This window comes from Diabrotica undecimpunctata, chromosome 1 (genome assembly GCF_040954645.1).
Source record: "Diabrotica undecimpunctata isolate CICGRU chromosome 1, icDiaUnde3, whole genome shotgun sequence".
Classification (NCBI taxonomy): domain Eukaryota; kingdom Metazoa; phylum Arthropoda; class Insecta; order Coleoptera; family Chrysomelidae; genus Diabrotica; species Diabrotica undecimpunctata.
Window position 1 is genome coordinate 56,996,060 of NC_092803.1, and position 24,075 is coordinate 57,020,134.

Here is a 24,075-nt window from a genome sequence, read left to right on the forward strand (position 1 = left end):
TTACAGTGCGTCACTCTTTTTACAGGGGTTTGGTTTTGCTAATTATCATGAGCTTTGTCTTCTTTATGTTTATATTGAGTACCCGGCTAGTTGCTGTGGTTAGGTAGCGACCGGCGCTGTCCTGATTCCGGGTCGTCAGACAGTGTGAAATGGATCACCGGGCACAAGCGCGCGGGCAACAAGGCCACTCGTGGTAAATGGGCGACTGGAGGAAAAAGCCAAACACAGAATCTTCAAACTAGAAAATCGATAAATATAGGGACATGGAACGTCAGAGGTCTTCTCCAAACTGGAACACTTCACATTGTGGAGAAAGAGCTAATAAAGCAAAATATACATATATGTGGTCTAGCAGAAACCCACTGGAGAGATCAAGGATATTTTAAAACAAAAAACCACACTATCTACATATCAGTATCTGAAAACACAGGTGTACAATGGTGTAGCCATACTTACAAACAATATAATATCGAAATATATCAGGCAATATGAAACAATAAACGATGGACTCACAAAAATAACATTAGATGCAAAACCAGAAAATTTCTGTCATTTAGATATATTTATATGCCCACAACAGATATCCCAGATGAAGACATTGACGACATTTACAACAACTTAGAAAACATCTTTTGGTGGAAGAAAATCGACAAATATAGCCAGTATATATTATTAGAGAATTTAACGCCAAGGTGGTAAAAACTGAAAATGAACCACATTTGAGAGATATTGTTGGGTCATATGGCTTGGACATTAGAAACAAAAGAGGAGTATGTCTTCTTAAGTTTGCCAGTGAAAACAATCTAGTGATAACAAATACACTTTATAAACACTACCCAAGAAGACCCTCAAACATGGATTAGTCCAAATAAAGAACACAGAAATCAAATCGACTACATACTCGTGCGGAAACTCGACAGAAAACCTCAGTATTAAATGAAAAAGCTGTACCTGGGGCTTACTGTGGATCAGATCATAAACTGCTAAAAATGAATTGCAGGCTCAAACTACATACAACTAGAAAAATACATCAGACAATACAACTAAGGGTAAATAATACAGAAGAAATCCAGAAGAAACTGATAAACAAAGAAAAACCACAAATATTAGAAGACATAAATAAAACGTGGAATGCCTTTTTCAGTTTAGTGCAAAGCTTCGATAAATATTCTTTAAGAGTGGACATTCAAGATTAGATGAGAAAAAATACAGCCTTATATCACTCCAGGTATGATTTACACTTATTCGGTGTGTTCACCTTCAACTCTCGAGATTTACAGTCTGATTCCGGTAAAGGTTTTTAATTATTTTCAAATACCTTATCCTCAAATACCTCAACCTATCTAAAACTAAATCAAAACAGCTAAAAAAATGTACTGTCAGAATCGTCTGGGAAGCTCTGAAAATGTTTCAAAAGAAACTTCGTCCATAATAAACGATCTTCGAAATAAAACTAACACAGCTCATACATTTTCTCTTCCAAACCTTGAAAATTTAAATGAATACTTCGTTAATGTGAGTAAAAATATAACATCAACTATTTTGCCACAACAAGATCCCTATTTCCTATCTCCCAAATTCAAAAAAGGTCTCGAATTCATTCTTTATAAGACCAGTTGATAAATCTGAACTGATCCAAACAATCAGTAGTATGAAAAGCAAATCTTCCTGTAGTACCGATGGACTATCGATAAAAATTTTCTTAAATCTTCCAAAAAATGTGTTGGAAGCACTGGTCTCACTAATTAACGATTCGTTTGAAAAAGGTATATTTCCAGAGTGCCTAAAGACAGCCATTATTATTCCTCTTCATAAGGGTGGTGAAAAATCTAATGTCTGCAACTGTAGACCTATTGCCTAACTACCGGTCCTGTCTAAAATTATTGAGAGACTTATAAAAGCCCGACTTATGTCCTTTCTCGTTGAAAACAACATTTTATCACAAAATCAGTTCGGCTGATTATTTAATATATGTACCAGCGATGCTATGTTTTCTGTACTACATGAGGTCTATCAAGCACTAAACAATAATCTTTATACTACCACTGTTTTTGTGACTATGTCACAAATTGGTGTGCTTTTGATTGTGTAAATCACATTTTGATAAAAAAACTAAATTTCTACGGAATCCGATTCTTTGAATTTTTTCCAATGTTACTTGAGGAATAGGAAACAACTAGTTAGAGAAAATGACTCTAGTCACAAAAGCATTGTATGTTGAGTACCACAAGGTTCAGTACTGGGTCCACTTCTTTTCCTTATTTTTATAGATGACATCACTAATTTAGAAATCAATGGAAACATTTTTCTTTTTGCTGATGATACCAGTATTACTTGGAGGAAACTCTAATGTTGCAACCCTCCATGCAATTATAACTTCTGATCTACTTAAAATAGAAACCTGGTCCGACTTTAATTTACTCTCTTTTACTGTGGATAATACAGTATCATTATCCTATAAAGGAGCTCTTCAACTCCTGGTTCTTAATAACAGCCCGATCAGTATCGTTGATTCTGTTAAATTTCTTGGTATTTTTATAGACGGCAACCTTAAATGGTGTCTTCATATCGAAGTGTAAAATATAAATATAAAGAAACTAGCCTCAGCCTGCTATGCAAAGATCTGTTTAGAAGGAAATCAATTTAGCAACTTCCAAATAACATATTTTTCTTTGTTCGAGTCTCATCTTCGATATGGCCTTCCTTTTTGGGGTTCTAGTACAGCTGCCCAATCTAATATTATTTTTATCTCAGTAGAATAACGTATTGCAGAAGCTACTTCAAAAATCACGGGATTTTAACTCTTCCCTCTTTATATATTCTAGAAACTGTTTGCTTAATTCATAAACACTTCATGTTTTTCCAGCAAGACCTTATCATGACTACTCTACCAGAAATTCAAGCTTTGATGTGTATTTACCGATCCCGTCCACTGAGTTAGTAAGGAAATCTATATTATATTCGGCAAAAAAATTATAAAACCATTTTTCTTTGCAACTTAAATATACAACTTTAAGTTTCGCAAATTGGCAAAAAGCCTATATATGTGAAAGACCATATTATTCAGTGGAAAGTTTCTTAACGAATAACTAAGAAATTATAGTACGCTTATAATAGGTATAAGTATTTTTATATAATTTGTGTATCCCAGGCAGCAACTTAAACTTATTCGTAAACTAGTTCGTAAGGTTTTATTATGCAATTTGCAATTAAGTTAAATTTTACAATGGTATATTTTATTATCTTTTATTTTGTGATACTGACGATTTATGTAATTTTAGTAAATTTTAATAATTGTTATTGTTATTTTTTTGACTTTGTAGGCTTTGCCCATAAAATTGTACAATTTTCAGTGACAATAAAGCATACTTCTATTCTTTTTCTATTCCATTTTATCCAGAATAGATCGTTTTTACATAACCCCATTTGTTGACTAATCAACAAACGATACAGATCTCTGTTAAAACACAACTTATACTTAAACGTACCTTTAAAATTCCAGAAAACGTCACATCCATAGAACAATTAGCTCGTAATGAAGAAGTGAAGGAAAACTATTCACTCAACTAATTCTAAACACACTGTTAATATTATAACTGAGCTACGCAGTTTCATAAACGTTGTCAACAGTACTACCGTTTACCGTTGAGGGAGGATTGTAACTACAGATTTACGGGGTTCATTCGAAACCGGTAATGTGCCGTTTTACCCAAGTATGCCGTTTTAGGCTAGCCTCCACTACCCTGTGCCGACTCGGAAGGAATACATCTCGCCACAGATCAAGTTCCTTGCTTTACAATTTATCTATACAAACACATGCTCAACAGTAGATTTCTTAACATCGATCTATAGGTACTCACTGGAGTTGATTTTTAACAGTAATCAGGACACTGCCTTGTCGTAAATATTTAAGACGATTTAAGGTCAGTCTAACATAAGATAGATGTAAACCACGTTTCAATTAAAATTATATCATGATATCTGCACATTGGGCTACAGAATGCTATCATAAGCAGGGTTCAAGCATTTTGCTCGAGGTATTCTTTTGGAATCTACACTAGGCACCAATTTTAATATCAACTTCAGTCAGTTTTTTATAATTTTTCAAACATTATTTTCGGAGCCATTTTTTATGAAAAGTTCTAACTCGTCATAAATCTGATAGGCTAATTTTGTGCAGACTTGCATCGATCTATCTGCTGCTTACGACACTGTGTGGCGACAAGGGGCAATATATAAATTAATGCGAATAATCCGATGCAGAAAGACCACTGAGGTTATTAACGCCATGCTATCCAACAGATGTTTTAAAGTTATATTGGGAGACAAGACTAGTACCAAAAGAAAACTGAATAATGGACTTCCACAAGGATCCGTGCTGGCTCACATGCTTTTCAGCCTCTACATAGCAGACATGCCAGAAACCACATCAAAAAAGTTTGGATACGCAGACGACTCGACGCTTGCCGCAAGTCATAAAGAATTCGAGGTCACTGAACGCATTCTAACAAACGATTTAAATGCCCTAGGGAATTATTTCCACAAATGGAGATTGCAACCCAATCCAACTAAGACAGAAGTGTCCTGCTTCCATTTGAAGAACAAGATGGCCAACTATCAACCTCAAATCCATTTTGAGGATAGACTCCTTAACTATAATAAACACCCAAAATACTTAGGTGTTACACTTGACAGAACGCTAAACTTTAAAGAGCATCTTACTAAGACTGCTGCAAAACTCCGAACTCGTAACAACATCCTGCAAAAGCTCTGCGGCACTACATGGGGCTCCTCAGCACCCACACTTAGATCGACAGCATTAGGACTGGTATACCCCGTAGCGGAATACTGTGCACCAGTATGAATAAACAGTCCATATACTCACCGTCATCCGCCGGGAACATGCCCTTGTCAGAGAATTTACAAAAATCAATACTGATCTTGAGCTCCGCTCCCATGTCGGAACTTCCGCCAGAGACATAAATAGGCTCCGTTCAAGACACCCGCCTCTAAAAACAGCAAAAAGGCTAGTAGATCAAAACTTTAATGTAACTGAACGGTGGAGAGAACAATGGGAGAATAACGCTGCACCAGCTAACTGGAACATGCTATGTATTACAAGAAAACCTGAGGGCTGGCTTCAACCAACCGAGACGAATTTTGACCACACTCAATAGAATAAGGACGAACTGTGGCAGATGTTCCGACTCACTTTTTAGATGGGGAAAAATACAATCACCAAATTGCGACTGCGGCGCCGAAAGGCAAACAGTAAAACACATGGTAGAGGAATGCCCGATTAGATCCTATAACGGTAACCCTTCGGATTTCCTGGCTGCTACAAAAGAGTCCATTGAATATATTTATAATCTAGATGTTTGGTTGTAGAATAATATTTTTGTATTTACTGTTGTTTGTAATTTATATAATTTATATATGTGTATATATATGAACCTGTGATGTATTGTTTTGAAGCTATTTTCTTGTGGCATTTTAAATTAATTTATATTTAAATGGGAATAAGCCACAATTAAAGGTTAAAATACGTTTATTGACGTTTCAATTTCCACTACGGAAATCGTTGTCAAAATACAAACATTAGTAAATTGATGTAGCCATACGCTAAATAAATAATAACAACAAAATTGATTTATATTAAATACAGCTTTATGTTTTTAGGTTCGATAGAAATCCCCGAAACAGACAATTCCGACATAAAAAAAATAGGGAATAATATTGACAGTTCTATTAACTCGGATGTTGTAGTAATAGATGATGATGGCGATGAAATAGAAGTTGTCGTTAAAGCACTAAATGAAACAACAGAAGATAAAATTGCAGATAACACACATCACCATATAAATTCCAACGAAAAAGTTACTGATGGTAAAATTAGCAGTGGTAATAATCTTTCAATAACTAAACTAGAAAGTCATAATAATCTTTCAATAACTAAACTACAAAGTGATAATAATCTTTCACTAACTAAATTACCAACTCCTAATCCTGTTCCAATATCTCAAATATCCCCCGATGCAACTAACTTAACAGAAATGACTGTTTCAGTAGAAAGTGTAACACGTGTTGCAATAACGAAAATACCAACAGAGGAAATAGGCTCAAGTATTAAAAACCCACAAGCAACTCAAGTTCAGAAAAGAATTACCAACGTTAAGGATTTACGATTAAAAATACCACCACCCAATGATATTAAAGGATCACCTGTCGAATGTATCTCTGCCAGCGAATATACACAGTCCAATGATGTTTATTTGCGTGAAAAAGCCTTACAACATAACTTACCAGTGGGCTACGATTATATGCATGTGGGTTTGAAAGATATGGAAGGATTATTTCGGGAAAACAAAGTAAGCCTCTATGGTGTAGGTAAACCAGAAGAGTTTTATTCCACTTCACACAAAAACCACGTTTACACCCCATCCGGAATGCTCTTACGTAAAGAAAATCCTTTCAAAGAAAGAACGAGTGTGCGTTGTTTAGGTAATAAAACCTTTTTTTATGAGATTGAGGTAAACTTTGAATCACCGAACTCTTACAACTCCGGGATTGTTTCAGGGCACACCTCATCCGGAAGTGATTCGCCATCGGTAGTTAAGAATTCCATTGGTTTGCTATCTCCTTCAGTCTCTACTCCCAGAATTCGCTCAGGGTACGCCTCATCCGAAAATGATTCGCAGTCGGTTATTAAGAATTCCATTGGCTTGCTATCACCTTTAGCCCCTACTCCCAGAATTAATTCAATGGAGAAGTGGAAAACGTGGATGACAGAAGAAAAGAATCAGGATTTTCTAAAGGAGCTAGATTTTGTCAAAAATCAATCAGTTGAGACCATAAGCAATGCAGGAAGCGACTATTCTCCTCCTATTTCGCATTTCGAAAATGACTCCTTTTTAAAAATAAACAGTACGTGGTACAGGGTTAAGAAGAATGTAGTACAATCCATCCCGAAGGGTAAATTATCTTATGATAGAGAAAGTCACTGGTTGCGACGATATTTCGATGACAAACAGTTGGAACAGTTTCTTGAAAATGCTGACATCAACTCCGTAGTAGCATCTGATTACTTAAAACACGTGAGGAACCGTGAGGGTGCTTTTCTAACGGAAAAAATTTATTTAACACCTTTTGAATTTCCTGAAAACAACGAAATTATACAACTCCCCAGAGAAATTACTTTTTGTCCAGAAGAAGTGGAGCTCAAAACGCCAGAGATGTACGTAGAAGAAATGGAAAAAGTTAAAAAAGTAGTACCTACAGAATTCCATATGTTTTATAGGTATGTTACTGGATACCAGATCCTTCAAGATCACAGCCCTATCTCGTTTTTAAATTTTTTAACTATGCACAATACTGGGGGGATACAGCAAATTTTCGAAAAGTTTTTGAAGTCTCTATTAGGTCTGTGATTATTATGTAATGTATGTATATATTTTTTAATCACGTTATGCTCTGCAGTAATGAGAGGCAAGTTATGAATTGTCTGCCTTTAACAACTAACATACTGTCGTTTCATATTCTTGGTCTTACTCTATAATTAATTTTTTTAAAATGCCTCTTCAATATTTAAGTTTTCTAACAAGGAATAAGCTACTACAAAATATGATCATTCTATTAAAGGTTTCATCATATACCTAAGTACAAATTCAAATTCAATTATTGAAATGATTTAAGCTTTTACAAACCCTAATATAATAAACATATTTGAAAAAAATATATATTATTATAAGAAAGGTTTTTAAAGAAAAGTGCATAAATTCTTTAGAAAACCGAGTATAGTTCCGATATTCACTTCTCTTAATTTTTCCAATTATCTAATGTCGCAGTAACAACGCTGATAAAATTAATGAAATTTTCCATTTGTAAACCTAAATTATTACTGAGTAAATACCTAACTGTTATTTTTAGTTAAACTTCAAGATCGTGATTACCAGTTTTTTTGAAACCTAAGTTCATCGCTAGTAATTGTTTTTATTTTTATCATATTTATTACTTTGGTGGTATGTGAAATGCTCTATGAACTTTGAATGTATTAGGAAATTATTATTTTGGTATCCACAGACTTACATATAATAACAAAAATTAAACAACAAAATAAGACCATAAATTTGAGAAAGTTTTTATCACTTGATCGAATCCTAACACTAACTAAATTATATATGTTAGTTCTGAAGATATTTTCTTGTAGCATATTAATAAAATTTACTATTTTTACTGCCAATTAACAACAATTTTAGTTTAAAATAAGTTTATTTTGATGTTTCGATTTCTACTTCGGATAGTTCACCGATTTTATGAAATCAACTTAACTTAAGAATCATCATTACCTTTGGCTTGACAATCCTCTATGGATCCTGACCTGCTCTAAGATTCGTTGCCATTCTTTTCGGTTTTTGGTGATATGTTGACATCTTCTGATTTGTAGTATCCCTAAGTCGGTCTCAACTCCATCAGAACACCTACTACGCGCTCGGTCTGTGGTTCTTCTTCATATAGATGTTCCTGTAGTTAGCTTTTTAGCAGTCGTATTGCTTGGCATTCGTATTATGTGTCCAGCCATTTTAAGCCGCTGTGTTTTAATGAACGTTACATCTGGTTCATTCCAGACTTGGTGTAATCCGAAATTATATCATTTGTGTCACTGCCATTGGTCGTTTATAGCTCAAAATATATTTGCGGAGTATATATATATATATATATATATATATATATATATATATATATATATATATATATATATATATATATATATATATATATCTCGAATATTCCCAAAAGTATTTCATTCTTCTGCGCTAGAGTCCATGTTTCCGTCCCATATGTGAGCACCAAACTCACGCATTGATTGGTATAGTATTGTTCTCTTGACACTATCGTATTCTCGTATTCGGTCTTGAAGTGGACGAATAGGTGATGGGTTTCAATGTTAAATTCTAACTTTTTCTCGAGGATCTGCCTTATTGAATGAACTGGTTAATTGTTGATTTTTTTGGAATGCGACCTGGTATTTTCCAACTATTCCCACTGTGTAAACTTGTAGCCTTTCATAAAGAATATTTGCTAGTATTTTGTAAGCAGTTGTTAACAGGGTTATACCTCTGTCGTTGTCACATTGGAGCTGATCGTCTTTTATGTTACGAGCATATCACCCCTTAGGACCATTTACAGGGCATGATCTCATTTTGCCAGACAAAAAGTAAAAGTTTATACAAGGCGTCGCCACCATTCTTCTAGAGCTCCCTGCAAATTTTATCAGTTCCTGGTGATTTGTTATTTTTAAGCTTCTTAATGGCTTTATTCAACCTCCTCAATTGTAGGTGTTATTTCGTTGAGGTTGAGTAGATTCCAATCATTTCAATCTGCTAGGGTGTTATTGGCTATCTGTTCAAGATTGAGGGCCTATCACTTAGGGTGTTTCCTTCACTATCCTTACAGCTCCCTATTCTTGGCCTTACTTAACTTAAGAATACCCGTCAGAAAAATTATAGCATGTGATTTATCTTTAATAAGAAACCACATGCAGTGATGACAGTAAAATTCTCCTGCTAGTGATCCCATAGTAAACCATGATAAAAATCCTCAACTTTAACATTAACAATAAACCCTAATTTTATGTTTTTTATTTTAAAATATAAAAAATGATATATCGAGATGTTATTGACTTATTAATAGTGGTATTTTCTTTCTATATATTTCCTCTTTCAATATTGCTAACCAGATCCTACTGCATTCTGCCGAGAGAAAGTTTTGATTTTTCTTTTACCATCTGTTTTTTTCAGGACTATACAGGATACTTTCCATTGAACTCTTCCCATGCGTGTTTACATATTTGAGATCCATCAAATTATCTATTTTTTATATGAGATTGATGTTCACTTATTCTAACATTTAAAAGTCTTAATGTTTGACCTAAATAAAAATGTTCGCATTTACAAAGTATTTTATAAATACAATTTTTTGTTCTTGTTGGTTGTTAGGTATGGTTTTAGATAAAATAAATCTCGGTTTAGTTTAAAATTTGTTTAGTTTCCGAAGTGAAACTCGAAACGTCAAAATAAACATATTCTAAACTGAAATTGTGGTTTAGGTCTCAATAAAAAATAATAATTTATATTAAAATGCCACAAGAAAGTAGCTTCAGCATAATAAACAAACCGGTATGGGCCTATATTTTGTTTTAATTAAAAACAAATGTATTTTGTAAACTAATTCTGTTTTGTATATTTATAAATTGTGGTTTATTTTCCAGAAAAAATATTTTATACAACATAAAGCTTTTACTATAGATAAAGACAAGTAGATTATATAGATGAATAGTGTTAGACTACAGTCAGAAAATAGAGATCATCAGTATCTGTATAAACTTTTTATTACATTGACCAATTTTGGTAGGGTGTAGAAATATATGTGTAGTTTATTGATCATTTGATACTTTGATATAAAAATGTACAGTTAAGGTTGTAAATTATCTTTCTTTATGTGTTTTGTCGTTGTTTTAGTTGAGTAGTGCTGTAAATATGTAAATTGATGTAAGAAGAATGGTTCATTCACAAGAGACTTGCGTACGATACATGTAGTTTGTTAGTTATTTCATATTTTTTATAAGTATCCTTTAGACTTTTCAAAATTTAGCTAATTTTTTTTATACCGATAATGGTATTTTATTGATATACTATGTATTGAGATACTTGTATTAAGATACTATGTGTCTATTGTAAATTATTGTTATAATGGCTATCCCATGCTAAAATAACAGCTCAGTTGGTATACTAATGTTTTCGTATTGCTGAAAGTATAGACTATTTCACAAGTTCTTGACCTGTACGCTATATCAGATGAAATAAATTATTAAAACAAAGATTTCTCTGATCAATTGCCGATTATAAAAGACTAATAATTTTTCAAAATCTGTTTAAAATTTTCAATAGTACATTTACAAATAATTTAGTTATTACAACATATTACTTTTACTTGATTTAAAGTAGGTACTTTGCATATGAGTCACTAGATCTAGATCTACATTAATAATTCGAATTTCTTACTTAATTAATAAGTAAACAATTCGAATACACCGGTCAACACACGCTTTAGTGTTTCAAAATATATAGGTATAATATACAAAACACAAGCAATTACATTTATTTAGAGTAGTTGCTTGGTGCCTTCTCCGAAATACTGTTAACGATTTGCATACGTATGTCTTAAAACCTCTCTCATCTGCCTTTTCTTCCATACCTTTTATATCGTTATGGAAATGTTTATCCTGTTCCTCACCAAAGTGGTGAAGATTTGAAGGAAATTTTTAAGATATCACGAAAATTGGTATGGAATGTATATATGAGACTAATTTTCACATATTGGTTATGTGAATTGTGGATCTTTTATAAATTGCTTTATCTGAGGTCTGTCAAGTAATCTTGTTTTAAATTTTTACTTGCCAGGTTAGGTTAGCTGTGCTTCCTGCTACGCTAACGGAAGATTCTGGGGCTATGAATGTTTCCTTTGCTACTCACACTGACAAGAAGATCCGCTATTTCGTTCCCTTCAATACCAGTATGTCCAGGTACCCAAAGTCGACTTAGTTTGTTCCTTTTTTCCATCTGAATCACATTCTGAAGACAGTTCCAAACTAACTTGGAGTCAATTGGGTTCGAAAACAGTGCCTTTAATGGCACCTGGCTATCAGATACTATTTTTATAGATATGTCCCTGCAGTTCCTCTTTATTAGTTCATATAAGCACATCTCTATAGCATAGATTTTGGCTTGGTAGATAGCGATTATTTACCTAGCCTTTGACTAAGGCTTAGTCTTAGTTTTCTTCCGTACACTCCAGCTACAACTCCTTTATCGGTTTTAGAGTCGTCTGTAACCAGTATTGACCTGCCATTATGAGATTTGTTGTATTCGACTCCCAATTTGTCTCTTCCTAGATGTAATTGAGGGAGGTCAAGTATCAGTTACGATTAAGCACGCTTGTAGTTGAAGCTTGGGCTACATCTGTTTGGGCTTCATACCACATGTTTTCTCACATATCATTTGACATGTCGAAAGGTTGGTTATTTTCTTAAGATGGCCGTTCCATATAAGCCGCATATCTAGTATTACTCCTAGATATTTAACCTTATTCGCGTCTTGTGACAGTTTCTCCATACAGAGCGATCATCGAGATGTTATCTACGTTCCGTCTCCCTGCGAAGCCAATGACTGCTACTGTTTTATTAGGGTTGACAGAGTTTTTCCCTGTTGCACAACCTAGTGAGGATACTTACCTCACCAGGCATCCCTTAATTATTTTGGCCAAAACCTCCTCTCCTTGCAGATCTGTTAGAATCAGACTATTTTACAGCATTACCTTGATCTAGTTGCCGGTGATCCAACATACGGTAGCGGATTTCACTTTTGATGCTGCTGCATCAATAAAGAGAATTTGGTAGTGCAAACCTGAAAAATGATCAAGGCGACTACGTACATACCCAGGAAGAACTAGCCAAAATCTGGACAGATTATGCTTCGTCCCTCTTTGCAGACAACAGACCGAATCTGCCAACTACTAACCTATCTACAGAAACTTTGTCCGGTCCTCCGATTGGCGAAAGGCACGTGTGAGGCTGAACAAATCAACAAACACAGAGGAATTCGAAATTTTACGAGGGGTGCGACAGGGGTGTATTTTGTCTCCTATGCTGTTCAACCTCTATGTGGAGAATGTTTTTGCAGAGGCACTTGAAGGCACTGATTGTGGTATAAAGGTCAACGGGTACCCGATAAATAACATTCGTTACGCTGACGACACCGCAATAATCACAGATAACGAACATGATATGCAGTTGATACTAAATAAAATAAACACCACAGGAAAAACATATGGCCTGAAGATAAATGCTGGAAAAACAAAATGCATGACAATAAGAAAGGGCGCATTTTTCAGAGTACAACTGCACGTAGATAATGCTCCAATCGAGCAAGTGAAAACATTCAAATACTTGGGAATGATGGTGAATGACCAATGGGATCCTCAACAAGAAATAAAATGCCGTACCGAACAAGCAAGACAAGCTTTTCTTAAATTTAAACCGCTACTTTGTAACCGCAATCTTTCCTTCAATCTCCGTTACAGAATGGTTAAGTGCTATGTATGGTCCATATTGTTATACGGCATGGAGACATGGACGTTGAAAATATCTTCCATTAACAAGTTGGAAGCCTTCGAAATGTGGACTTTGCGAAGAATGTTCCGCATACCATGGACAGATAGGGTGAGAAACGAGGAAGTCCTAAGAAGAGCAAATACTGAGAGAGAATTGCTCAGCTTGATCAAGGCACGAAAGATTGGATACCTGGGCCACATCCTGAGAGGGGAAAAATACGCAATCCCTCAACTAATTATCCAAGGAAAGATTGAGGGCAAGAGAGGAGTAGGTCGCAAACAAATGTCGTGGCTGCGAAATATGAAGAACTGGACAGGCGTAACTAACACTGGCGAACTTTTGCATGCCGCAAAAGACAGACGTCTGACCTTAAGATAATTCGCCAACGCACTATAGGTGCACGGCACCATAAGAAGAGAAGGTAGTGCATTATTAAATGCGCTTTCTATATCTAGAAATTCGGTTGATGCAATCTCCCCATTTTAAATGGTGTGACCGGTTTTTTAGAAATACTTAGTCCAGCGTTGTTTCTGTTGATTTTTCATCTTGATACGTATGCTGGTTACTATTGAGAGGGTGATCACTCAATCAATCAGTCAAACTATAATTTTTTCTATTGCCTTCAACAGAAATTATGGAAGACTGATCGGGATGTAGAATTTAGGTAGTAGGGCGTTGTCCTTTCGTCCCATTTTGTGTATGTGCTCTACCTTTACAGTTGTTCAGTCTACGTTACGATCCAAAACGGTAGATGCCACTTTTCGTAAAACATCCTAATATTCAATATTGAGATTATATGTAGTATCATTTAGCTATGGACAATGTTAAGCAATGTTAGCTGTGTTAATTTAATTATTTTATTGGTAGATTAGGAGAAAATCATAATATTGATATCCTTTGTATAACAGTTTGTCTGTGAAATATTAAAAAGTATAAAGAGTTTCCTGATTTCGTCAAGTTTGATCGCAACATGTTCTCTTTTTGATTTTATTCCATAAAAATCTAACAGACTGTGTTTTGGATTTATTTCATCTGACCCGGTGTTATGGTCGATAAGTCAAGCTTACTTTCCCTTTTTATGTGTGTCGTTATGCTTAAACGTTCTTACATCCATGAGTGGTTACTTGACCAATAAAGAACACTAAATTATTTGAAATTTTATACAGCTTATAACTAATTAAAAACCAAATTGGAGTTGGAGAGTTCTAGTGATGACGTTCACGAATATTTAAGGATCATGTCAAGAACACTAGAAATATAAAACTGGAAAACTAATACGAAGCATCGGGGTAACACAAATTAAACAGGTCAATATATACCAAGCATTGGAGAGCCAAAGATGATGATAATAAATCATACAGTTCATCCGTGATATTTAACGTTTAAAACTGACGTTATGGGAAACAGAACAGTAAAAAGTAGATCTGTCAGCTTCACAAAGGTGTTAAACATGGTAATCTGTAGGTAATCCTCTAGTATCTTGATTCATCTTCGTTGAACAGTATAAGGTAGTTATTTACTGCCTACAAAAATATCTGAAATTTTACACCATCTCGGATATTGCCTGACCACGAATGATTTCTTCTAGATGTCCGCTTAACCTCTATGTTAACCTTGCTTTTGGCATGGAATCCTGAAACGAGTAGCCCAAATATGAACATTTTCTTTGTTTTAAAGTATTTAAAGCTTTTCATTTGCTGCTGTCATTCTCAATATTTATCCGTTGGTAACTGGTACTTTTATATACAACAAATATTGTAGGTCTTCTAGAGAGTTCGTAATAATGATCGTATCGTTGACGAAACGGCGATAGGTTTATTTTAACATCTTTTGTTGTATTTTTTAACAAATATTTTTTTAACTTATGGAACAGTCTTGGTGACAGGATACAAACCTAAGTAACAGGTTTTATCCATCTTTAATTTGCCATTTAATTCAATTATAGATTTAAGATGATTTATATGCTGTTTCCATCTATCTTGTTCTCTCGCAGTTTTGTATGACTAAGTCTTGCATTACATTATCGAAAAGAGTCGAAGAATAGAATAAACACCCTATCCTTTAATAAAACCGAATTGTGTGTCACCACTCATCTTTTAGTTATTTTGCCATGAATTATGCGAAGAGATGCTTTAGATCGTACAGTGCTACAGGTCAAATACGAAATCTGAAATAAACTGTATTTGATGTATGTGACTATTTACTTGGAATAAAAATATCTGAAAAACTTTTATTTGAAACAGTAAAGGCTATTAGAGAGTTTTTCACTAATTTAAGTTAATTTCATATTATACATTAGTTTTCGTTGGATAAATGTCACGAATAACATTATTTTTTCATTAATGCAGCAATTATTTTTTAAAAGCTGAAAAGTTTTTTAAAGCTGGGTTACCATTATTATTATTTGGCTGTGAGTATTTAAGTAGAGTAAATAAATCTCGGAAGTATGTAGAAATCAAAAATAATGATGAGTTATTTATTTTATTTTGATCAAATTTAATACTACTAGCTGATACCTTGACCATTTAACTTCATACATTCCAAAACTAACAGGGAAGGTCCACAACTATAACACGCTGGATACATACATGTTATATTTTCAGTCAGAAACTTGTAATCTTAGGTCCTCAGCATCTACTCTACTATAGACGATGCATAGGTAGAGAAAACCATCCAAAATGTTGTAAGACACTTTGATTTCTATATCGTAACCATATCTCTGCTTGGTTCTGTTTCATTATATTCTTCATAAAGTCATTTTCTTTCCATTTCTACGTGGATACTCATTTATTTCTTTGCATAACTCTTCGTTCTGCTGGTTCACCTTCAATTAAGTTAAATTTTCCCATTTGTAGTGTCAGTATCATTTTAATCGTTTTTCTTCGATAAGGTTCAAGGTATTTTCCAGGTTAAACTATCTTTTTTGGTTTAGTTGATTACCTTATTCTAGTTTTGGTAACCTCTTGGATGATTATGAAAGAATACAAGAAAAAAGATAGTTTTTATTTAATAGGTTCTTTTCAACTACTTTTTTGTTCATCGCGTTGTTAAGGGTTGTACCTGTCAGCTCTCTATAGACAAGTTAAACTTTTAAAGATCGGAAAACCACAAAAACAGATCACACTAAACTAGTTAAGTTGCGCTAAAGCTGTAATGCTATTTAACTAATTTCAGTAAAAAGTTGAGTGTCTAAAGAGGTTTTCTTGTGATGCATCATACGTTTACAATGGAAACGAACAGTTTTAATGATACTTTGGCTTTGAGCTATGCAATTATCTAATACAACCTTATTAAGCTTTATATCTAACTCAACTTTACCTTTTAAGCCTTTGTGATTGTGAAAGGTTGAGTGATCCTCGATATTTCATATTTTTTTTTGGGTTCAACCAAATTTTCTTTGAGCATTTAGGATGTTTACTTTTTTTCCAATCGTAAATTCTGAACTCCAGAATAGTAAAAACTCAATCCAAAGACTGTACTTAGCTGAATAGAATTTGATTTCTCAAGGAGTTAAGGTTCATTCATTGGGATATTGATATTTAAATAGGATTCTGTTGTTTTACTAAGATTTGGGGTAAATATCTTCCGACTCATGTTTCCACCCAGTTCATATTATAAGCGTATTTTTCAATAGCATCTGTGTCTCGTGATGTTGTGACGACAGTTGTGTAGGTGAGCCAATTTGTTTTGTCTAGGGTGTATGTCGCTGTTGTAGATTATTACAAGGATAGGATACTGAGGAACTTTGGCACTGGTTGTGACAAACCCTGACAGTTAATTTGTCAGTTCATAATGTTTATTTTCATATTTTTACTGTTGGCCAATTCATATGACCAAATATGGTTAAACTGAATCGTAGCTCTATACATTACTTTGACGTTTTCTATTAAAAAACTAAAGAAATTTCCACATATTTCTAAGATATACAATGTATTACTTGTTTGTTATTTATGATATTAAGATTTTCTACTTTTTTTTATTAATAAATATTATTTAAACTGTATATCTTTTATTTTATTCCATAAAACTTACCAAATTGATTTAGTAGAGGATCCGATATAACAAAGACCTTCACCGATCTGTTTAATGGAAAAAAATTATTTGATATGTAATTTAGTACCTATGTTAAAAATTAAAAGAGGTGCTCGATATATTTTTTCCAGACTATAAATTCTACTATAGAGCGTTTCACGTTAAGAAAATAACATTTCGGAGATAGGGCTATGTATTTCTTATGGACGATAGAAGCGCAGCGATGCCACGATGAACACAAGCACGGTTCAGGGTTGTATATTTGTATTTTCGTTTTCACAGACATGAATTAAATTAATGTTTTTTAACGTAATTTGCCAAAAGTGCCCATTCGAAACAAGAGATGAAAAGTAGGGAAAATGATTTTAATTAAATAAATAGTACCTATTTACAATAGATAATTTTATTTTATCTTATTTTAATTATAGTAACGACAGTTTACTTGTTTTTCGGTAAGAATATCATATACCATGAATCATACAAATCAGTAGAAAATATTGCTTAGTTAAATCATGCACTTTGCCGGCTATTAAAGATTTAAAAGCAAATAAACGGACCGCTTGGAATGCATATATCTAATTACTAATTGCAACTTAAAATAATACGGTGTGCGTATGTCAGCGATTTTATGTCGTTCTCTGAGATTACATAATGATAATAAGGCTTTGTGCTTTGTGGTTCTTTGGTTGTTATTCTGACTTTACAGTTAAATGTTAATTGAAAATGGAAATTCGAAAAATATATCGACAATCTAGTAAACCGCATGCTTGAGAGTTTTGGCAACACTGAACTCCATAAGCCTAATGTTATTTTCTTAACGTGGAACGCTGTATAGTGAGTTAAAAAAAAAAATAATAATAATAATAACACTGACTGTAAGTGCAAAGCATGAGTACTCTAGTGTGCGTTCATAACGAGGCGCCGACCCTCGATCGGACCATAGGATGGTATTATATTATCATCGCCACGTAAAATAAATGCATTATTTTAAATGCGAGCGTTCACTGTCAGTGCTATGCTCTAGGCGAGGATACCATGAGGATAATTTTACCAACTGTGAGAGAAAATATTTGATTAACTAATAAAGCAAAATTCAAAAGGACACAAAAAACTTGAATATTATCATAAAGGGAATAAAAGAAACTATGAATCCATTTGATGATACAATTTATCACCAACAGTTTAATATTTCCACTGACAAAGCTACGTCTAAAGAAGTTATCGATTTCCTGCAAATCATCAAAGAAACTGACAGTCAATAAAAATAAGAATTTATTTCAAATTGCTTTTTAACCCATAGAAGATTTAAAAAACATATTAGACCAGTCGTCAGAGAGTTGACCCCTAAAAATCATACGAACAAGCTGAATTTTGCAGAGAATATTAATTTTGGGACCCCAAAAAATTTGCCCACTTTTACCCACGGGTTTTCCCCTAAATCTCCCCTCGCATTGGCTTAAAACGTAAAAAAATGTAGCTGAAATAATTTTAAACAAAAATGTACATAAGCGTTGTATAAAAGTGTAGAATAAACCGTTCTCTTAGAAACAACGTTTGAAGCGACCGCGAACAGCTTTTGTATGCAGTTTTTGTATTTTGCCGAGAATAACCTCAGTTTTTATAAATGTGTTAAATAAATTAACGTGGCGCGATTTTTGCCATTTTTTACGATTCTCGTGAGATCAATAAAACTGATCACTTTCATTGACCAGTTGTAGTAAACTTTTGATTTTTAGAAATCAATCTTTAAAACCTACGACATCAAATTTCAATTTTGAGTTATAGTAACAAATATACATTTGAAATATGAATAAAAAACGCAGAATTTAATGTTTTACATTACAAACGATCACAAGTCACGGGACATGCATTTAAGAAGACTCTTTTAGATGTAAATTATTGCAGTAGTTTTGTTTTTTTTTAAACATAGTGTAATTTAAAAAAAAGTTGTTAATGTTTTAGATCGTTTGTTGTGTGAACGTTTAAATCTAACGTTTTTTAAGCATATTTCAAATTCCTCACATTTGTTGCTAAAACTCAAAACTAAATTTTTTGCAGTAGCGGCTGGTGTGGTAAAATTTTGGGTAGGCCAAGCCAGCAAATTACATATCTTCTTCTTCTGGTTCCTATCCGTTTCGGATGTTGGAAATCATATTGGCAATCATGACCTTGCTCGCTGCGGCTCGAAACAGTTCCGTTGAGGTTTTCTTAAACCATGTTCTTAAATTCCGCAGCCATGATATTCTCCTTCTACCGGGTCCTCGCTTACCTTTGACTTTACCTTGCAATATAGACTGCAGCAGGGAGTAACGGTGCTGATTTCTCATAACGTGTCCCAGATATTGCAATTTTATGCGTTTGATCGTAAACACAATCTCTGGTTCCTTCTTCATTTTTTCTAGAACTTCCTTGTTCGTGATCATTGCTGTCCATGATATTCTCAGCATTCTTCTATAAAGCCACATCTCAAATGCTTCAAGTTTTTGAATAGTGGTGTCTGTAAGCGTCCATGCCTCCGCCCCGTACAACAACACAGAGAAAACATAGCATCTCAAATGTCTCATTTTTGTATCCAGGGATATGTTGTGACTTTTGAAGATGGCGCTCATTTTGTTAAAGACCGTTCTTGCCTTTTCTATGCGGCACTTTATTTCCTGTACAAATTACATATAGCTATGTGTAATCAGTGACGAATCCAGAGGGAGGGGTCACGACCCCCCACCCCTAACTAATTTTTTAATGATTTATCTGTTCATTTTAACTTCTGCGTTGTATCTAATTTTTGCGATTTTTGATTTTTCATCTAGCAAATCGTGAACAGAAAACGCCCTCTTCTGTACATCCTTAAAGGACAGGAAATTACTTAAATGTTCCTTGCAACTGGAATATATTTTTTAAGGAGGCAGACATATTTTTTAAATCAAAGTATCCTTCACAGTTCTATACACATTTCTTATTAGAAAATAACAAACACGGCCAACAATATAGTCTGTTTTTCGTAATACTTCCAGACAACCATTTGTAGACATCATACCAGGAGCAATTAAAAGTACGCACCTTTTTCCCATCTTTTTGGTCAATACGCAATGTTGGAGTAGACCTTTCATTCATAATAATTTTTTTTTTTATCAATTTCAGTTCTTCTAGATAATGGCGATTCCAATAGTGAAATAACAATGTCCAAACACTCACTATCAACATTACTATTACTGCAACCTGGTAAAGTGTCAGTTGCTTGACAAGAACAAGCTTGTCTTGCTTGTTCGTACCGAACAAGCAAGACAAGCTTTTCTTAAATTTAAACCGCTACTTTGTAACCGCAATCTTTCCTTCAATCTCCGTTACAGAATGGTTAAGTGCTATGTATGGTCCATATTGTTATACGGCATGGAGACATGGACGTTGAAAATATCTTCCATTAACAAGTTGGAAGCCTTCGAAATGTGGACCTTGCGAAGAATGTTCCGCATACCATGGACAGATAGGGTGAGAAACGAGGAAGTCCTAAGAAGAGCAAATACTGAGAGAGAATTGCTCAGCTTGATCAAGGCACGAAAGATTGGATACCTGGGCCACATCCTGAGAGGGGAAAAATACGCAATCCCTCAACTAATTATCCAAGAAAAGATTGAAGGCAAGAGAGGAGTAGGTCGCAAACAAATGTCGTGGCTGCGAAATATAAAGAACTGGACAGGCGAAACTAACACTGGCGAACTTTTGCATGCCGCAAAAGACAGACGTCTGACCTTAAGATAATTCGCCAACGCACTATAAGTGCACGGCACCATAAGAAGAAGGTAAAGTGTCATAAAAACTCATTTTTATGTATCAGTTATAAAACAATCTCATATATAAGTTTCATACAATCAGGCGATGTAGAAATCACGCAAATGTGATTTTTTTTACTTCGCATTTTACGAATTTTTTAAAATTTATTTGGGCAACCGTGCACTTGTTTGCAATTGTGTTATTATTATAGATTATATTACATATTTTTTTATCATAATTTAAGAAAATTTATATTACAATTCGATTATACAAGTGACAACTATTGTCGTCGTAGGCCCGATCGTCTGGTGCCTAAACAGCAAGCATAAACACGACGATATAAATCGTTGTCCGGCAAGCTGCTTACTTCAAACGCTTTTTGTATGGGGATCTTATGTGAGCTGGGTCGGCCAGTTCCGGTCGGGCCTATTAATGATATTTAAAATGCCTGAATACGATTCGATGCTTTCTGTGGTAATATAATAACATAGTTGTTTTAGCGGACGCTAATGTATTGAGTGATTAAGTACATTCAAAAGTTATTTACATGTATTAATATAATTTTTGAATATATGTTTTTCAATTTTAAAGCTCTTAAAATTATTGGGTAGGCCCGGCCTATCCTGCCTACCTTCAAAAGCCGCCACTGATTTTATGTATAGGTTTTAAAGGTTAGGAAGAACAGTTGACTTCATATGGATTCCTTCCGATGTGAGTATCCCCGGAAATGAAGAAGCAGACACTGCGCGTAGTGCAGTGTCTAGTGTGGACTCTACTCTACTTGACAATTTTCTCGTGTTCAACACGCAGAGAATTGTTAGTACCACTGGTTGATCTGTGAGTATCGTATGGTCCAAATAATATAGCTTGTTGTCATTTTCAAGTATAGCATCAGCGGAATATTTATAATCAGCAGTGGCGTTACAGCTCTTTATGAGCCAAAGCCTTCTTCAGAACAATCCTCCATTCGTCCCTGTCTCTGGCAACTCTTCTCCATGCTCTAATTCCGATAGACTTCAAATCATTTTCTAGGTTGTCTTGGTACCTAAGTCTCGGTCTTCCTCTTCTTCGTTGTCCGATCGGCCCTCTTCGGTCAAAAACTTTTCTGACTATGGCATCTTTCTCTCGTCTGATTACATGACTTATCCATCTAAGGCGTGCTACCTTAATGAATTTTACAAAGTCAGGTTCTCCAAATCTTCTATACAATTCAAAATTGTAACACCTGCGCCACAAACCTTGTTCTTTTATGCCTCCATATATTCGTCTTAGTATTTTTCGCTCAAAACGTTTGAGCAATTCTTGGTCATTCTGTGTTAGTGTCCAAGTTTCTGAATCATATGTTAGCACTGGTCTTATTAGTGTTTTGTATACAGTTAGTTTAATTTTTCTAGGCATTTTTGAGGCCATCTGTCTTCTTAAGCCATAGTAACACTTATTGGCGAGTACTATTCTTCTTTTTATTTCTTCACTGACGTTGTTATCTTTGGTTAGCAGCGACCCTAAGTATATGAAGGTGTCAACACCTTCCAGTTCTAGGTCATCAATTATTATTCGTCGGAATATTTATAATACGAGAGATGATCGGTCCGGAGAAGTCCCAGTTTGGTGACTAGTTCTTGATAGAGTATTTTTCCTACTGAGTCATGCCGTTTTGTATAGTCAGTTTCGACAAACGAGTGACAGCTCCCCCTCCCCTAAAAGATATTGAATAGTTTCTTGGGCTTGACATCAATATCGGCAAAGTTCTTAGTTACAATTACATGATCCTGCCATCTAAGAAACTCCCGGTTTATGAAAATATGTTTCCTAGTGCCAATCAGTTAGACACTATATTGTCGATATAGACTTAGCTAACTTTACTACAGATGCAGGATACCTATCAAGCAAACCTTAAAGAAGATGTGTCACAGTGCTTCTAAAAATAGTATATTACAATACCAATTTCTTTTTCTACCAGTCTAATTAACCGCATATAAGCTATACTGCTCTCACATCTGAACGTCTGTCGCGCTTTTTTCATGATTTTATAAAGATAAGATGTTCAATAACACCTTGATGTTTAATGTTTTCTAGAAGATGCTTCTAAATGATACCAGTTACTATAGGTACGTTATTGCAGATATGTTATAATCAAGTAAGAATATTTAAAACACCAATTACAATTATATATAACTACAAACATGTTTAAATTTTATTATAAACAATTAGTGGGAAAAATAATAACACCATAAAAATCCATACAAATACACCATTAAGAATCTTGGTTCTATAGTTTCGACTTTGGTTCTTCTGCTTTTTGGGACAGTAAGTTAATGAATTGATGGGCTCTGTCATAATGAGGGTTGCATTCCTCCCTTACAGCTTCGATCCATTGCTTGATTTTCGGAAAATGATCTCTAGCGTCATAACCAGCTACCCCTAAAGAAGAAAGAAATAGTACTAAAAATTCCACATTATATTTATTGGATTAACTTCGTATAACTTTGTGGCTGTCACGTTGACTATGATATAATGTATGGACAAAATTAGAAAAACGATATATAAATATATATATATATATATATATATATATATATATATATATATATATATATATATATATATATATATATATATATATATATATAAGACGCTGATTGAAATTCATGCCAAAAAAGTTAAGTTTAACATAAACTCCAACTTCTATGATCACGATACAAGATCTATAGATGCTATTAGAGCACAACGTTTTAGGTTGACTAAGAGCATAAAACATTCGAATGATGTTGGTTTGTATATCATTTGTTATTGTTTAAGATTAAAATCAAATCACACTTTTTGAAACATTGTTTCTATTCAAAAACGAAGTACCTAAGTACAGCTTTTACACAATAGTACTAGTTTGGTCAGGGTATTTGCCTATTATGATGATATTTCATGTTTTTATCATGTATTATATGTATTTTTGTTAATATTAAATATCTGTTTGTAATGTTTAAATTCGCAAAAAATTTATATGTATGTATGTAAAAATTTTCAATATTCCTTTGACTTGTCAAAAACAAAACTATTTTTGTATATTGGCTAAATAAATTCTATTCTATTTTATTCTATCGAATCAATTC

At 34.0% G+C, this 24,075-nt stretch overlaps 2 protein-coding genes across 8 annotated transcripts in view; one reads left to right on the plus strand and one right to left on the minus strand.

Moving 5' to 3' along the window:
• The window catches only part of LOC140449555 (uncharacterized), a 100,402-nt gene extending 83,231 nt beyond the window's left edge, over positions 1–17,171 (plus strand). For 3 of the 6 annotated variants that reach the window (XM_072542779.1, XM_072542774.1, XM_072542759.1), the window contains exon 4: positions 5,680–17,171. In XM_072542779.1, the coding sequence (XP_072398880.1) occupies positions 5,680–7,427 (1,748 nt within the window). In that variant the 3' untranslated portion in view covers positions 7,428–17,171. The remainder of the gene's footprint in view (positions 1–5,679) is intronic. The other 3 variants (XR_011951830.1, XM_072542766.1, XM_072542788.1) reach the window with 3 other exon arrangements.
• Positions 17,172–23,127: 5,956 nt separating this feature from the next.
• Positions 23,128–24,075, minus strand: part of LOC140449581 (glutathione S-transferase theta-1-like) — a 56,299-nt gene continuing 55,351 nt past the window's right edge. For both annotated transcript variants that reach the window (XM_072542798.1, XM_072542806.1), the window contains exon 5: positions 23,128–23,389. In XM_072542798.1, the coding sequence (XP_072398899.1) occupies positions 23,238–23,389 (152 nt within the window). In that variant the 3' untranslated portion in view covers positions 23,128–23,237. The remainder of the gene's footprint in view (positions 23,390–24,075) is intronic.